At 40.8% G+C, this 17766-nt stretch overlaps 3 protein-coding genes and 1 long non-coding RNA gene across 4 annotated transcripts; all 4 read left to right on the top strand.

Moving 5' to 3' along the window:
• The first annotated feature begins 2591 nt into the window (after positions 1-2591).
• LOC140927186 (uncharacterized) lies at positions 2592-3068 on the top strand. Its single transcript, XM_073376835.1, has one exon. The coding sequence runs from the start codon at positions 2592-2594 to the stop codon at positions 3066-3068; it is 477 nt and encodes a 158-aa protein (XP_073232936.1).
• A 774-nt stretch (positions 3069-3842) lies between these two features.
• On the top strand, positions 3843-4550 carry LOC140927196 (uncharacterized). The gene has a single exon (XM_073376843.1). It carries the CDS (start codon positions 3843-3845, stop codon positions 4548-4550), a length of 708 nt encoding a protein of 235 aa, XP_073232944.1.
• A 518-nt stretch (positions 4551-5068) lies between these two features.
• On the top strand, positions 5069-5521 carry LOC140927209 (uncharacterized). Its single transcript, XM_073376852.1, has one exon. It carries the CDS (start codon positions 5069-5071, stop codon positions 5519-5521), a length of 453 nt encoding a protein of 150 aa, XP_073232953.1.
• A 1902-nt stretch (positions 5522-7423) lies between these two features.
• On the top strand, positions 7424-8817 carry LOC140936715 (uncharacterized). The gene is made up of 3 exons (XR_012165406.1): positions 7424-7620; positions 7897-8024; positions 8504-8817. It is a non-coding gene; the product is annotated as an uncharacterized lncRNA (long non-coding RNA).
• The last annotated feature ends 8949 nt before the right edge of the window (positions 8818-17766 follow it).

Genomic DNA, 17766 nt, shown 5'->3' on the forward strand with positions numbered 1-17766 from the left:
TATTTGTTCACGTACATCTCATTTTTTAGAACTTTTATATTTTTAAACTTTTATCATGTAAATTTTTGAACCTTAAACTTGAACATAATTGTTTCTATTAGTGATTTTAGTAAAAAAGGACCCTGTAAATCACTGGTTTCAGTCAAGCTGGCATCCTCCATAAACATCATCATCATTCACTCAAGCAAAGAATTGTGGATTTCGTTCTCAAGGTCATCATTTATGGATCATCAGTGGCAGTAAGTCACTTCTTAAGGCCTCTGTTTCTACAATAGAATTTGTGATTTTAAACACAGCCTGAAAAAAGCAGTTGCATACTTTCAGCCTTTACAAAAGAAAGATAATGTCCATTGGGATTTCTTCGCATTTTCGTATAGTGAGGACGGATAAGTAACCGAAAAGCCTCCTAGTTAATTTTCAGGAACTTATCAGGTTTCCCAGGTGGGACAGATACTTTGGGAGAGGAAGGAGAAACCGCCAACAGGGTATGGGGTACAGTTTTGGCGGCACATGGTCAGTATCCTCCTGTAAACCAGTGTCTCCAAGATGATGCAAAGTCTGAAAACGAAGCGGTGATTGTTGTCCTTAAAAAATTCTGCAATAATTGTGTAATATTGTTAAAAAACTTTCAAAAATTGTTTCAGAATGCTCCAGAGCTAATGAATCTGAAGATTTGGAATGTCTAAAAAAAGTGTATAACAAGCATGTAAAACGCAGAATACACATTTCTGGAATAACTAGACTGCAATGGTTATTTGACTCCAATCTATGTAAATGATAAAGTGCCGCATTACAAGCCTTGTTTATATTATCAGTCATGCTTAAGTTGCTGTCAAACCACGATCCAAGGTTTCTAACAGATGGGCTTGGACTGATGCGACTGGACTGACGAATCTAATTTATCAAGCTGTTGTCGTGTGCCGACTAACAAAAACTCCGTTTTATCATCATTGATCATCGATCGATCTTGAATCATCCATTTCCTCACCGCGTCAATGCACTTTTCCATAGCTTGTATAGCATCAGCTTGAGCAGTGTTGCCGAGTGGTTTAAAACTCAGATACAGCTGCATATCATCAGCCAAACAGTGAGCATCGGGAAGATAATGTTCCACGATCTTAAACAGCTTGGACGCATAAAGTATGAATAGCAAAGGCCCTAAACATGAGCCTTGGGGTACCCCGCAGTTCACGTCAAAAGGACGAGAAAGAACTCCATGTACAGAAACATGTTGACTTCTATCAGACAAGTACGATCTAAACCAATTCAGCGCAGTCCCTTGTATGCCAACCTCGTCAGATAGCCTCTCTAAAAGTATTCGATGATCAACAGTGTCAAAGGCAGCACTGAGATCCAATAAAATTAACATAGTGACATGTTGAGAGTTCATCTTTGACAAAATATCGTTCATCACCTTGATAAGTGCAGTTTCAGTGCTATGGAATTGCCTGTAAGAAGATTGAAGCGCAGGAAAAATAGCATTTGAAACCATGTGATCGTAAACTTGATTAAAAACGACTTTTTCAGTCAACTTGGATACGTATTGTAAGTTACTAACTGGTCTGTAATTTTTGTACAGTAATTCCAATCCAGGTTTCTTCAAGATAGGATTAATAAGCCCACATTTCCAATCATCCGCAAATTCTCCAGAATTAAGAGACAGGTTGATCATTTAAGTAATGACTGGTAATAGCACATCAGCACAGCTGATCACCATAGGTGTTGACATCGGATCAAACATACAGCTCTTCTTCGGAAAGCAGCCAATCAACTTACTAACTGCACTTTCAGTTAAAGGGATAAAGCTGTCCAGTGTTCTAGTTGGTAACGTTTTCACATAGTCAAAATGAGAATCATGCAAACAATCAGCTAGTCTGTCCAGTTTGACATGGATGGCGTCAATCTTTTCAACAAAGAAGTTACCCATTTCATTGGCTAAAACCAGCTTGTCACTATACCTATTCGGAATACACGGACAAAAACATTTGTGTGTCTGGAAAAAAAAAGCAACCACTGCCCCTTCAACTTTTGAGAAGGTATGGATGGTTCTGGCCAGGCTCGAAGAGAAAAGCATATTCTTTTTCAAAGGAGGTAACAGCCAGCATGTGCACGAGAAAATTTGAGGTTTTTCCAACTCTGGAAACTGCAGGAGGGTACGAAATTCTGAGAACAGGTGAAAGGGGAAATCGTCAGCTTATGGTGTTATCCCTACCACCTGGTGGGTATACTGTATTGTACCTTAAAGCAACCACTGCCTCTGCTAAGGGGTATAAAAGGCCCTTTCAGAAGGACCAAGTGTCTACACCTTCATCAGAACAGGAGCAAATGCAGGTGGGTGTTTTTCTTTCTCCTGCCAACTCTTGCAATGATAAGTATTCCCTTTGCAGGACCCAGTGTGCTTAATAAGCTTTGGTGAAGTTTACTTAAAACTACAAACAGTTGCTTATATCAGTGAAAGGGTATAATTAAAATGAATGAGTGAATAAACAGAATTAATAAACCAATGAACGAATGAACAAACAAAGGAATTAACACCACTTAAATGACGCTCGTTAGTATTCTTTTCTGTTTCAGGTACAGTATGTCAATAAATGATACCATCATGTCTCATTGTTAGTGTTTCCAAATCAAAGCAGAGTAAAGTTAGAGTGGTATTTGACTGCGCTGTGAGATTTCAAGGTGCCTCTCTAAATGAGCGAATCTTGCAAGGACCCGACCTGACTAATACACTGATTGGGGTTCTGTCTAGATTCAGACAGGAGTCAACTGCAGTCATGGCTGATGTTGAACAGATGTTCTATCAAGCACTACTTCCTGTTGAAGACTGCAATTTTCTGCGTTACCTGTGGTGGCCAGGAGGAGACTTTGAGAGGGCACCGCAAGAATTTCAGATGCGGGTTCACGTTTTTGGGTGTGTCTCCTCCCCAAGCTGTGCCAGCTTTGCGTTGAGAAGAACAGCCACTGACAACCAAGATCATTTTGATGAAGAAACAGTTGAGACAGTGAGAAAGAACTTTTATGTTGACGATTGCTTAAAATCCGTTCGGAATGAGCAGGATGCCGTTTGACTCGCTGGTCAGCTCCATGATCTTTTAGCAAAAGGAGGCTTTTGCCTTACAAAATGGCTATTCAACTCGCGCAGAGTCATTGAATCAGACCCGGTATCTGAGAGAGCGGGTTCCGTCAAGAACCTGGACCTTGACCACTTGCCGGCAGAGCGTGCCTTGGGCGTACAGTGGGACGTACAGTCAGATGTCTTTCGCTTCAAAATCGCAGTCAAGCACAGCACCTGGACCCAGAAGATCTAGAGACACGGGGGTTCAAACTGTTGAAGTCAGTGTGCAGCCAGATGCAAAAAGGAAAGTTCCCCGCGCTTTAAAGAGACTAATAAATACAAAGGAATTCGATGCAGCACCATATAACAAATGGTGCTGCAAACGCTGTGCAAGAAGAGCAAACGCTGACTGAAGTCTGCCTAGAACCAGCTATATCCTGCGCGACCTGTGTGAACAAGGATTGAACTGGGATGATCTGATCCCGCCTGCTTATCATGTGTGTTGGAGAGCGTGGTTGAAGGAGCTTCCTAAGCTGCAACAGTTCAGCGTCGATTGATGCTTTCAACCGAAGGACTTTGGCGAGGTTGTGTCACGGCAACTACACACATTTTCAGACGCTTCTCAGCGTGGTTACGGAGCTGTAACATATCTTTGTGTTGTGAACAGCGGCGGAGATGTCATTGTTCATTTCTCATTGGAAAATCCAGGCAGACGCCTAAGAAATCAGTTAGCATTCCTCGATTATAACTGTCAGCCGCCGTGGTGGCCACAAGATTGAACCTAATGATGCAACATGAGTTAGATGTGTTTATTGACGAGTCCTTCCTTTGGTCAGATAGTATATGTGTCTTAAGCTACATTGCCAACCGAGATAAGAGGTTTCAAACTTTCGTTGCAAACAGAATTGCTGCCATCCACGAGGGATCTCGCGCAAGTCATTGGAAATACGTAGATACTGGTTCCAACCCGGCAGATGACGCGTCAAGGGGTTTGTCGGCTGAAGAGTTGTGTTGCAGCAAACGGTGGATTTGCAGCCCTGACTTTCTGTGGAAGGAAGAATCGTCTTGGCCTGAACAGCAGAATGTTGTGAGAGACGTTCCGGAAGATGACCCGGAAGTTAAGAGAGAAGCGAAGACAGCTGTTGTCACGACCCAAGCAGACGGTGGAAACGACGTGTTAAGACGAATTATCAGTTACTTTTCGTCTTGGTTTCGTTTGAAGAAGTTTATCACAGAGATCTTGCGTTACTGCCTGAAGCTTCTGCAATCTTGTCGCAGACGTAAGGAAGGTGTAGTTAAGCAGCTTGTTTATGGGAAACCAGAACCGATATCTGTGGAAGAGATGAAGACCGCAGAAGTAGAAATACTCAAGCATGTACAGAAACAAAGCTTCGTCGAAGAGTTAAGGCTCGACCAAAATGAGAAGAAAGAGGTGCGACCCAACAGTGGAAAAGCAAATGAAGACTCAGAAATCAAGTCCAATTTACAAGCTTAATCCAGTGATAGTTAATGGTCTCCTGTGTCTTGGAGGACGCCTGTCGTGCGCGCCGATTCAGGAAGAAAGTAAACATCCCGTTATACTGCCGAAGAGGCATCATGTCGTAGACCTGATTGTAAGACATTATCATTTGATCTCTGGTCACTCGGGTAAGGAACATGTTCTATCATTGATTAGAGAGAAGCTATGGATAGTCAAGGCAGGAGTCACAATGTAGAATGCCATCAATAACTGTTTTGACTGTAAGAGAAGACAATCTCCTGTTGGTGTACAGAAAATGGCAGATTTCCCTGCAGATAGAGTTACCCCCGAGAAGCCTCACTTTAGTTTCTTTGGCGTGGATTGTTTTGGCCCGTTTTTGGTCAAAAGACGAAGAAGTCAAGTCAAGAGGTACGGTGTTCTGTATACCTGTCTAGTTACACGAGCAGTGCACATTGAAGTAGCCTACAGCATGGACACTGATTCCTTTATTAACTCGATGAGACGTTTCATCGCGGCGACGAACTCGGGAGTTGATGCGGTCACATAATGGCACGAACCTCGTCGGTGGCAACAAAGGGCTTAGTTCCGCCATCTCTCAATGGAATGTGCAGCAAATTCATGGGTTCTTCCTGCAGAAACACATCAAGTGGATCTTTATTCCTCCTTCAGGCTCTCACCACGGGGGTGTCTGGGAGCATTGCATCAGGACGGTTAGAAAGGTCCTCAATGCAGTTCTAAAGGAACAAGCACTCGATGACGAGGGGTTGTCAATGCTTATGTGCAAAGTTGAGGCGATCGTCAATAGCAGGCCGATAACAAAATCCTCTGATGACCCTAAGGATTGCAAAGCACTTACACCGAATTATTTACTCCTCCTTCGATCAGGTCCGTGCCTACCTCCTGGTTCATTCAGTAAGGAAGACTCACACTCCTGGAGGAGATGGCGACAGGTTCAGTATCTCGCCGAAGTATTCTGGCGTCGTTAGATCCGCGAGTACCTGCCGCAGTTACAGGCTAGACAGAAGTGGGTGAATCCTTCGAGGAGTTTCGCTGTTGGTGACATAGTCCTAGTGGTAGATGAAAGATGCCCTAGATCGTCCTGGCCTCTCGGTGGGATTGTCAACGTTCATGAAAGCCGTAATGACGGCCTCGTAAGAAGTGTTACGCTGAAGACAGGAGTCTCGTTGTTGGAGCACCCTATGGATAAGATCGTTTTACTGGAGTCCGTAGAAACCTCCGAGGGACATCTTAAGTGAACTCGAACACTTGCTTTCAGTTAAAGAACAGTATAGTTAAATTCCTTTCTGTTGTTTTAATCCTTTAAGTATAAATGCTTCGCATTTAGGGGCCGGGATGTAGGCTTAAAACATTGCATCATCTAGTCGCAGTGCTAAGAACTGTGGGACTTGTCAAACCACGCGGATCGAACTGTCGAAAGTATTCAGGATTCTCTAAGATTCTCTGGGGATTTACTGCATCGCTGTTCATTTTCAACTTTTCCCCTCATGTGACAATAATCTGTAAGTTTAGATTTGTATTTCTCTGTCGCTTTATCATAGCGCTTTAGCTTTGGTATGAAATATAACTCGAGATAATATTGGCTTTCAGTTGAACCGCTTCCCGAAGCTTCTTATTGTCCAAGCGTGTTCAAAACAAATACACGAGTCTTCGATTAAACCAGTATGCGAGTCTACGATACAGTCCAGTGTCTTCAAGTTTATTTAACTCGACAGATGACTTGGAATGACTGGGATGACTACGGATGACTGGGATGACTAGTGATGACTAGGGATGTCTGGGATGACTAGGGATGACTGGGATGACTAGTGATGACTAGGGATGTCTGGGATGACTAGGGATGACTGGGATGACAAGGTATGACTGGGATGACTAGGGATGACTAGGGTTGTCTGGGATGACTAGGGATGACTACGGATAACTAGGGATGACTGGAATGACTAGGAATGACTAGGGATGACTGGGATGACTAGGGATGACTGGGATGACTAGGGATGAGTGGGATGACTAGTGATGACTAGGGATGACTGGGACGACTAGGGATGACTGGGATGACAAGGTATGACTGGGATGACTAGGGATGACTAGGGACGTCTGGGATGACTAGGGATGACTACGGATAACTAGGGATGACTGGGATGACTAGGAATGACTAGGGATGACTGGTATGACTAGGGATGACTGGGATACCTACGGATGACTGGGATGACTACGGAAGACTAGGGATAACTAGGGATGACTACGAATGACTAATAACGACTGGGATGACTAGGAATGAGTAGGGATGACAAGGAATGACTGGGATGACTAGGAATGACTAGAGATGACTAAGGATGACTGGGATGATTAGAGATGACTAAGGGTAATTAGGGATGACAAGGGATGACTAGAGGTGACTAGGGATGACAAGAGATGACTGGAGATAACTAGGGATCACTAGGGATGACTAGGGATGACTAGGGATTACTGGGATGACTACGGATGACTGGGATGACTAGGGATGAGTAGGGATAACTAGGATGACTAGGGATCGCTAGGGATGAATACGGATGACTGAATTGTCTTGGGATGACTAGGGATGAGTGGGATGACTACGGATGACTACAGATGACTGGGATGACTAGAGTTGACTAGGGATGACTGGGATGACTAGGAATGAGTAGGAATGACTAGGGATGACTGGGACGACTGGGATGACTAGGGATGACTAGAGATGTCAGGGATGACTAGGGATAACTGGGGATAACTGGGATGACTAGGGATGACTAGGGATGACTGGGATGACTAGGGATGACTGGGATGGCTAAGAATGACTAGGAATAATTCTAGGAACAATTCTTTAGAACTTATATCCGCTACAAAATTTTGTCCCAGTTTTTTTGTATACGGCTGTTTGGTCCCTTGAGTCCCAGTTCCCCTGAAAGAGGACAGACGGAGCTTCCATTCAAGGCAATCAGAAATAGCGTCCGTTGAAATGTGCCAAAGAAATGTGCATTCGAAGTCGAACTGTGGCACCTAAATTGAGCTCGGAAAGGCTGACATGCTACGAAGCAAAAGGAAATTTGAGGTAGGTAAGATTTTTTTTCGCCAAAAAAAAAAATACTGTGGTATTCTCTGATGATTGGGTTTCAAACAAATCGAAGCAGAATTCAAGTGCACGGCGGTTTAGTTCAAGTGCTCGCCGGTTGAAGTGTGACTCGTAGTATTGCCCTTTACCGCCATTGCTTGTAAAAGAGTACTAGCGTCTGCTATTCTAAAGGTTCTATTTTGCTCTTCTTTTCAGTTGGTGGATATTCGTGTTATATTCGTTTTACACCTTGGCCTTTCCTCTCTATACATGCAGAAGAAGAATTACAAGTCAGCTGTTTAGAAAGAATGGCGTCGTTTGAATGTGGCGAAGAAAGCGTCTTTTTAAGTTATTGGTTGTACATGTATCTTGATGACATGCTGTGACACGAATGAAAATTGGAGGTTAGTTAAGATGCTTTTGTGACCAGGGTTACAGACATGACATTGCCATAAGGCTTTAGACTTATTTATTGTACAGTCATAATTATAAATCTTTCATACATGCATTTTCCTTTAAGTCACACTACCACTCCCTGCATCAAAATCGCAAGAATTTTATTCCCTGTATTGATAAATTCCTCACAAAAGAAGTGCAGTAAGAAGTACTTTAAACTACTTTGTGGCTACAAGCCTGTTTTGTTATTTAAATAAACACTCTAAAACCTGCCTCAGTCACACTCTTTTTAAAAAGAGAAAAATGCAGTGGTGTTCTCCAATACATTTGCATGAAAAACATCAAAACGGAATTCAAGTGCACCTTGTTTTGTTTTAGTGTAACATCCTGATAATTTGCTCTTCGGCAACATTGGCTCTTCAAGTGTTTTCTGTTGCTTATCTACTGACTTCCAATTCTAAAGCTCTTATTTTGATCTCCTTTGTAGCTCATGGATGGTCATTTATCGTTTTTAAGGACAGCTTGTCGACTGTGTGGAAAAGTCCTTTCAAGGAAGTCTCATTTCGCTGACAAAAGTTTATTCAAAAATGAGTTATTTAACCAGTTTCAAATAAACATTGAGGAAGACTTGGAAGAAATTCATCCCAATAGTATCTGCGCTGGATGCAAACGATCACTTTATCAAATTCGTGGCAATACAGATCTGCATGCCAAAGTGTCGACCTCAAAACGACCTTATTTGTGGACAAATCACTCTGAAGGAAACTGTCCATGTAATAAGAAAGCCAGAGGGCGTCCTCCAAAAAGTGTTGACACTGATGCTTCAATATCAAGTCTGGGGTGGAAGGATCCTGGAGCTTCAAAAACCCTGCTTTGAAGTGGACGATGCCTTTGGGCATCTGGAGCTTTGAACATCAGTTTTTGGGGTGGAAGGATCTCTGGAACTCCAGTTCCTTGTATTGTGGTAGATGATGCAATTCACAAGCTATTAAGCGCTTTGACACTGAAGCTTCAATATCAAGTCTCGGGTGGAAGGATCCTGGAGCTTCAAAAACCCTGCTTTGAGGCAGAAGATGCCTTTGGACATCTGGAGCTTTGAACGTCATGCAGTTTTTGGGGTAGTAGGATCTCTGGAACTCCAGTTCCTTGTATTGCAATGGCAGATGCAATTCCCTGAAATGGTTCCACACTGGAACTTCAATATTGATTCTGGGGTGAATGGATCTTGGAACTTCTAATATCTTGCCCATTGTGGCGGAAGATGCCTTGTGCATCTGGACTTTTCAATGTCAAGATTTGGAGTGGAAGGATCTCTTGAACTTCTAGTCTCCGCTATTGGAGTGGATGGTGCCCTTTCCTCAGTCCTGGATGCTTGCAAACTAAATGGCAACTTCATATACAAGCTCATTAAGGACACAAGACTCAAAACAACTTTTACACAGTCATAAAAAGGTTACAATAATATTGATGAAACTGGCATTCAGTGCAAATAAAAATAACACACCTATATAGTTATAAGATACAATAACAACAATAAAAATTATGACAATTTCAATCATCAATGTCTTAATAATAATAATATTATAACATTACAAAAAACGAGATATTACATGAATACTAAACACCATTAAAAAGAACAAACAATTTTTAAAACTCTTCAAGGACAAATAGTTATGCTTAGGATAATAGTTTCTATGCAGATGATATAATTATAGTCAATGATCGTAACAGCCAATGATACTTCCACAGTTTTCTTTGTTCTTTTTCAGGTCATTTTTGGTGGAACCTATCCCCCGAATTTGACAAATCTGGACTCCACTGTTGAATCCTCAGGTGTCTAAAAGTAGGAACTAAATTGTTCATTTAAGAATAGAATGGGCATGGAAAGCTGTACTTCAAATAAAAGTGCAGACCAATAATAATTTTAGAAGAATTAAGGTATTTTCTTTTTCAATGAGCTTGCCTGTGGAACTATCGGCTCTCTTTAAAAAAGTGTTTCATGAGTAGGAACTCTCTGAAAACTGCAAAAAATTTGAAATTTTTTTTTTTTTCCTTTGCAGCAGGCTATTACAGAGGCAAGGCACAAAAGAGTGTTAAAAGAAGACAGAAGTGGTTGGCACGTAATTGTCAAATGCCAAATGGTGAGCGCATTAGCCGCTACATCAAGAAGAAATCATGTTACCAGGTACAAGCTCATACTAATTTCAAGTGTACATATCTCTGGGAATATTATTTTTAAAATATAGAAGATACAGGTACTGTTACATGTTACTCTGCCTCCTGGCAAATCAGTCTACCATGTATGTTGTATGACCGTCATTTCAACTTAAAAGAGATGGATTGTATTAATTGCCTTAAAAAAACTTTCTATTGTCATAAATTACTGAAATACTTTTTTTTGGTTGGTTTTTTTTAGGCAGTCTATGACTGGGTTCGCTACCTGGATGGCCAACCCCTCTTTTTTACCCTGCATGGAGGGGGAGGGGTGAAAAAACTAAGCAAGCCTATTGAAGGCTACTGTTTCCTCCACTTAGTGAGTGTATTAATATTAAACAACGAATCAAGACAATCATGAAAAGTGAAATTACTAATATTTGTGGGAAGATTAACTAGTCTGGACAACACTCAACCCTTTTAACAAGTTACCCACCTATATTGCTTGAGATACATGTAACAGTAATCGTAGACAAATATCGTAAATATCCCAAGCCAATGATATTACAGAGCCATATCCTGCGTCACAATTGTAATCAAACTGTGGTGTGTAACGCTAATAATTTGTTTATCCTTCCTCCTTATTTATTTAACGAGTTGTTTACCAGAAATGCGTGGAAATTTCCCTTCGACCTGAATGGCAAACTGACAATAGCTTTTTTGAAAGTAACTCACACCTTTTCAAAGATACCCAAATCCTGGTGCACAGTAGGGGGCCAAGGATAAGGGTTTTGGTGCTGTTTCACAGAAGGACATAGAAGATCCAGGCTAATAGGTTAATAGGCCCGTAAGGCTTAACAAATCCCACCCAGTGTATCTATCCCATCTACAATAGTGTTCAGTACAATTATCTTCACATGAAAAAATTATTATCATTATTATCAATTAATAAAATTTTTAAAAAAAGGTTTTTTTGCCCCAATGGAGGACATAAGCACCATCAGACAGTGAAGATGCGGGTGACATTAAATGCTTGAGGCAAGCCAAGTAAAGTATCATTAAAGGATCACCTGGTTCCTACAGACAGAAATATTTCAGGTTTCTAACCCTTACACAAAAATTATGTAACATCCAAAAGAACAGTCCATGTCTTAACTATTAGTGGTGTGATTATTATCTTGTACAGGAAGAGGAAGAAATGCTTTCACTCCTTGATTCTGAGGTCATTATTATTGCTCTAAGGCCTATGGAGTACAGCACCACTGTACTCAGAAAAGTCTCTGAATTGTCTTCCTCTATGCACGTTGACTGTTCGTTGGACAAAAAATGAAATATTTACATTAATAATAATAATAGTAATAGTAATGTAATATTAATAGCAAATTTGAAATTTAGCAACTTGCTTTTCATGATTACAACAGTATCATGATATATTAGAAAGCCTTCTAGTATTGGTCCAATTTATGTTTAGATTAAGAAACATCACATAGAAATTATGTGGTGTGTACAATGGGCTGATGTTGCATCCTTGTTTTGCACAGGTTTCCTTGAGAGAATCATTGCCTAAGGGCACTGAGGATTTGTCCTCGACCTTACCCGGTAAGACTTCCTAAGATAACGTTTGTATACGTGATATGAAGTGGTGACGTGGAAATTAATGAAATCTTCAAGCCCCATGCATAAAATGACTCGAACAGACTCCGTGATAAATTACAAAGTTCTTAGTGACCCAGCTTAGAGCTTGCGGAAAAACAACACCTCTCATTAATTTAAAGCAATCCTAGATCAATAATAAACAGGTTGTCAAAAGATGAAGATTCATAAAAGTCATGAGCCATCTAATTTTCGTTTGATATTTCGTTTGGAGCTGAATTTGGACAGTCTACTCATGCACATTAACTTTCTTTATCATTATGTTACATCTATATTAAAAATTCTAGTTACTTGATTTTCTTTGGACTTTTTCTTATATTGTCTATTTAAATGACTTTGTAGATGAAAGAAAGGATAATGATACCATCCGAGGTGTAGGTATGGAATTAAGTTAATTCAACTTTCTGTATACCTCCAGCTGTCATTCCCACAGTACAACAAAACAAGTCAAACCATTTTCCTCAACATAACGTTTTCTGAAATGCTAACGTTACCCAGTAAAGAAACTGAATATGTAGTTTTTGGTGCTAGTAATTTTTTTTGGTATTAAGCATCAAGGTTCATCTGAGGCAAAGAGGCCAAAAGGGGAAGCAGATGTTACAGAAAAAGGTACAGTACATGTTACTGGGAATTTGTTGCTAGAATTTTTTTTCTTTCTCTTCTGTGCAAAAAAATAGCACATTTGGTAGGATATTGTTTTTGTTTACGTTGTAGCTGGTTGTTGATGAACACAGTATAAGTGCTTAGGCCACGAAATAAGCGATTTCTCCAAAAAAAAAAAAAAAATGAGTTTCTGTACTTCGTGCCTACGATTTCCTTCTTAAGAATTCCAATGTGATGCACACCTACCATACGCAGAAAGCTGGTTTGGAAACAACCCGTGCCTTGGCGGTTAAATATGGTGATGTAAGATTAATTTTTTTATTTTTCATAGGGAAAAACAATGAAAAAACAAAGAAGAGGGGAAAAAGGAGGAAGAAGGCAAAGAATGTAGTGGGCAATGATGGAAAATAATGATGCTTGGCAGTTTTTAATTATGGAAAGAAAAATTCCAATTTCTTAAGTGTTTAATTTGTAATAGGAAGAGGACCGAGTGGAGTCCACTTCGGTCTGTTATTGTACATTCAACTCACTATCCCATTTCTGATTGGCCGAAAGCGTGCAGTGAGATTTTGAAATCAGTGCCTGGGACGTCATCTACACTCAATATCACGGGTAATCATGTCATGTATGACCACAGTGAATGATTTTTACCTCGACCTTGATTATTCTGGACATCACAAAAACCTCATCCAATAATTGTTTAGTATGATTACAGACCGAATTAGACTTCACGAAGTTCTCCTACCGATTAATCATAACTTTAACAAAATTTATGATAAGACTCTATTTTTAAATCAAAACACAAGAAATTCCAAGACCTTTCTTTTGCCAGCAGTGAAAAAAGGCCATTTAAGTGCGCACGTACTGTCCTATTAGTGCTGAAATCATAGCAGTTGATTGCCAATCAGATTTTAGAATTTTGCTACATTTATGATTAACTTTGAAAATATGGAATAGACAAATGAACAAAATGTGCGCTCAAATAATCTAATTAGTTTACGCAAAGAAACAGTTCAATTTTTCCACTTTGACAATGAGCCAACGGCTTTGACCGTCATTGTTTCTCATTTGGATGACGACTGATTCCTAGATTGTGTTATACACTATGATGTCGAGTTGTTAAGCTTGTTTTCTTTTTCCCTCTAAGTACCGGGCTTTGGTGATTTTATCACTATTACTGTGAAACTCACAAATCAGAAATTTTTACGGAATGTTAATGTGTTGCGATAAAATTTCCAATAAGGTGCAAGCGAAAATTTCCAGGTGTCCAGCTTTTTCTGAGTTTGACAGTAAGGGCCTGTTTACATGAAGGTGGGGGACCCCAGGTAGGTGGGGTAACCTGCTTAGGTGGGGTTAGAAAAGAACCCTCCTCTACATGCAATCTTACTACCCACTTAACACGTGAACAAGAAAAATGTTGGCAAACCACGTGTTTTGGCTTTTCTACACTCGGTTTCATTTTGTTGCAAGTTTCACCGTTTGGAGAATGGAATAAGTTGAAAATATATAATTGTATTGTATTTACAGGTTTTGAACTACAAAATTTTATCTTTCTCAAAGTCTCAGACAGGGGTTTAGTCTTAACATATTCTTCAGCTAGATAAAACACCTGTATAAAGTGTATTGTTGTAGGAAAAAAAGTGTAATCCTAATCCGCGTGCAAGGTCAGACCCTTATCTCACAGATATTCTCTGGTGCAGAAGCAATAGATAAAAACCTTCCTGCTTTCTGTCTAAATCTTTTTCAACTTTCTCCATCCGTTTCTCTACTCCTTATGTTGTTGCTTTTTTTTTATACCCGCTTTTTCATGTTTAGAGCAGTGAATTTTTTATGTTTTACTCAATTTGGCGGTAAATTTAGCCACACAGCTCTTTTAAATAGTGACTCTAACTCTTTATCAAGTTTTTCGGGACTCCCATAACCGTTAGTACTCTCTATCTCTCTTTATAAATAGTCTTCTGTAAACATTAGAAGGAAGAAAAATAAGTTTGCACGCAAGGAGAGAAAGAGCATGAATGTTTATGTGTGCAGTTAGTTGCATTCAACCCGTGATCTTGAAATAAAATTGAGAAAACAATCAACACCATTATCATTCAGGTTACAAAATTGGCAGGCAAGAAGGCTGACAATATACTATACTAAATGAAATGAAATGTGTCTGTGATAATAAGAACAATGGATTGACCATACATGTCATTAATAATAGACTGAACATTTCAAATGATTGAAATAAAAATAATAATAAGCTCGTCAACACAATTCGCAAAACAGATGTCCCTCACAAACAACCCTGACTACTTTTGGGATTCTGGTTACAACTCAGTAGTGTCATCGAATCATCTTGCCTCATCGAGTGATCCTCGCCTAGTCGTCCTCTTCGAGTCAACACGTCTCATGGAGTAATTCTCGCCAAGTAATGGTGCCTTATCGAGTCATCCTCGGCAAGTCATCGTGTGTTATAGAGTAGTCCTCACAGGGTCATAAAGTGAAGTTGAGACGTCCTCGGCGAGTCTTGAGGAGCCTTCGCGTCTATTTATTTATTTTTGAGTGTCGCGAGAAAGATGACTCCGTTCCCAGAAACGGTGAGTGATCCTTTACTTTCTATCCCCGCGCCTCTATTATTGGCATTAACCTTTATACTCTGTGTTGTCTGCGTCTGTGTGACGAATTACCTTGCTTTGCAGTCGTTTTCAGTTTTCACTTTAATTACTGTCTGTGTGACAAATGTCAGTCTGCGTGGGGGTTATATTTCAAGTTTGTGTCCGCGTGACAGGCACCTTTTCCCAGTGCATTTTCTTGGCGTCTGTGTGACCGATTACTTTCCGTACTCTGTGTGGGGTTTTGGTTTGCGTCCGTGTGACTAATCATCCCATGTTATTTTTCACCTCTCTGTGGTGCCTGTATGAATTTGTACTATAACAAATGTCAATCTATGTGGGGATTTTTTCTGTGCATCAAATAACGTAACTGATCTTTAGTTTTTTCGGTTGTACGTACACGTGGCATACGTGTGAGTTTGTGTGACGTTTGCCAGTCTGTGTGCAGTGTATATTACAAGGCTCTGTCTGTGTGAGGAGCTTTTATTTGTTTATCAGTGCGTTGACACCATGTCGAATATTGATGTTTAACTGTTCTCGTTCGTAGGGCATTGACTATCTTCGCAAAAGATTGACTCTTTACAGTCTACTTTCAACACGTCCAAGGTTGAACAGGCTTTGGAGTCTGCAAAACAACTCGCGAGCCATCCTCGTGACCTTAGAGCAGTTAGCTGGCCACGCACGAGAGGCCAATCATCTGGACAGGAAGAACAGTACCATCCCATGGCAAATACAGCCACGCTTGCTGACGTGGTTTTGCAATTACTTGACGACAAAAAGGAAAGAGACGTTGCGACTCAGCACAGAAAGATCCTTAAAGGTCGGCAGTCTCTTATTTTTATTTCTTAAGTCCTCGAACGTTGCGTCTTGAACTGCTGTCTTGAACCGCATCAATGACCTAAGAGAAGATGTGATTGCGGACTGTCAGCACTGGTTTTGGAGTGGACGTTCATGTGTCACAAATCTACTGGAGACCCTAGATTACATCGTTGCTATTCCTGATAGAGCTGGTCAAGTAGATTGTGTGTATTTAGACATGTCCAAAGCCTTTGATAAGGTTAGACATGACCTCCTTATGAAAAAACTGCGGGATGCCAGCTTCAGAGGGAACCTGCTCACGTGGTTTCACATGTATCTCTGTGGCAGGCGCCAGTGTGTCACCATACTAGGCGCAACATCAAGAGACCTACCTGTCACCTTTGGAGTCCCACAGGGTTCAATACTCGGACCTGCTCCCTTCTTGATATATGTGAACAACCTTCCAGATTCTATCCTCAATAGCAAAGTAGCAATGTTTGCAGATGGCACTAAAGTATAAAAGGTAGTGATGTCTGAAGATGATGGCACTGCTCTCCAACCAGATCTGGATAATCTGTCTTCAAGGTCCGCTGCCTCTGGCCTAGCCTTTAATAATAAGAAATGCAAGCTTCAGACCATTACGAGGAAGCGCAAGCCCATCTGTACGAGCTACGAGGTTAACGGCAGTACCATCAAGTCCTGTGAGGTAGTTCGTGACCTTGGCGTCTCCTTGGACTGTGACTTGACTTGGCACGCCCAAGTCTCTCACCAAGCTGTGCTCGCAAACAAGTTGTTAGGTTTCGTTAGGAGGAACTCTAGGTTTATTCACAGTACTTCGGTAAGGCGCACATTATACTTCAGGCTAGTTCGTGCTCATCTTGGCTACGCAACCCAGGTCTGGGCGCTCCAAGGCATTGAACTAATTTCTAAACTCGAAAGTATCCAAAGACGTGCCACGAAATTCATTCTTTGCTTCCCTTTTTTAACAAATATCTCTTACAAAGGAAGACTAATGTCGGTAAACCTACTTCCTGTGTGCTACTGGCACGAGTTATTAGATCTAGTATACTTTTACAAGGCTACGCATAATGATTCACTTAGATCAGAAATCTTTTTTCATTAGAACCACTAGAATCTGGAACCTGCTTATTACTAGACTTGACCCAGATAAGTCACTTTTGAGGACTTTAAATCTGTTCTTTACGGTTATTACTCGCGGGCTCTAGCAATAAACTATGGCGTTGCTTTCACTGCAGACGTATTGGCCATTTTCATTAGCCCAAGGTGTGCACAAATAATTCGTATTTATTTTCGGTTTGTCTTATTAAACTACACGCTACATTCTCCTGTATTGCTTCCTCGTCTGGCTTCTCCAAAAGTCAACAGTCAACCTTCGAAGGGGTTATCTAATACCCATTGCTCTGTCCCTGGACGGGGAATTTCGGGGCTGCTCCACGGTTGGCTTTTCCCCTTTCCTGTCATTCGGTCAGTTAGGTTTTTCCCTCGTTTCTATTTGTAGTACTCGCCCCGTAAGAAAGCTCATTTTGAGTTCCTCCCAGATCAAATACTGCTCAATACTACCTAGTGGTGCAACTGGAAATGGTAAAAGCCACGCATTGCAGGCCCGCTTCCTTAACCCTCTATGGTATCAAGGGGAGTTGTTCATGCCACCCCTCAAGATGTTATCTTCCAAGACCCCAGTTTCTTTGTCGCAGGTGAGTTAAGTTGTCATTGACCCAATTGACAGCTCGTCTTATTGCAGAACCCTAAAAGGGATGTAATCTTCTCTTATGTCGTCCACGGAGTCAAGATCCCTGAATTTTTTGTTCCTTTCAAGGGTGACTTTCAGGGAAAATACTATGATTCTGTGATTCCTCAGACAGCGTTTTTTCCCAATAGTAAAAGCTGCCAAGGTTTTGAGGCATTCATCAGTGCCACAATTATC

Source organism: Porites lutea, chromosome 1 (genome assembly GCF_958299795.1).
Source record: "Porites lutea chromosome 1, jaPorLute2.1, whole genome shotgun sequence".
Taxonomy (NCBI): Eukaryota; Metazoa; Cnidaria; class Anthozoa; order Scleractinia; family Poritidae; genus Porites; species Porites lutea.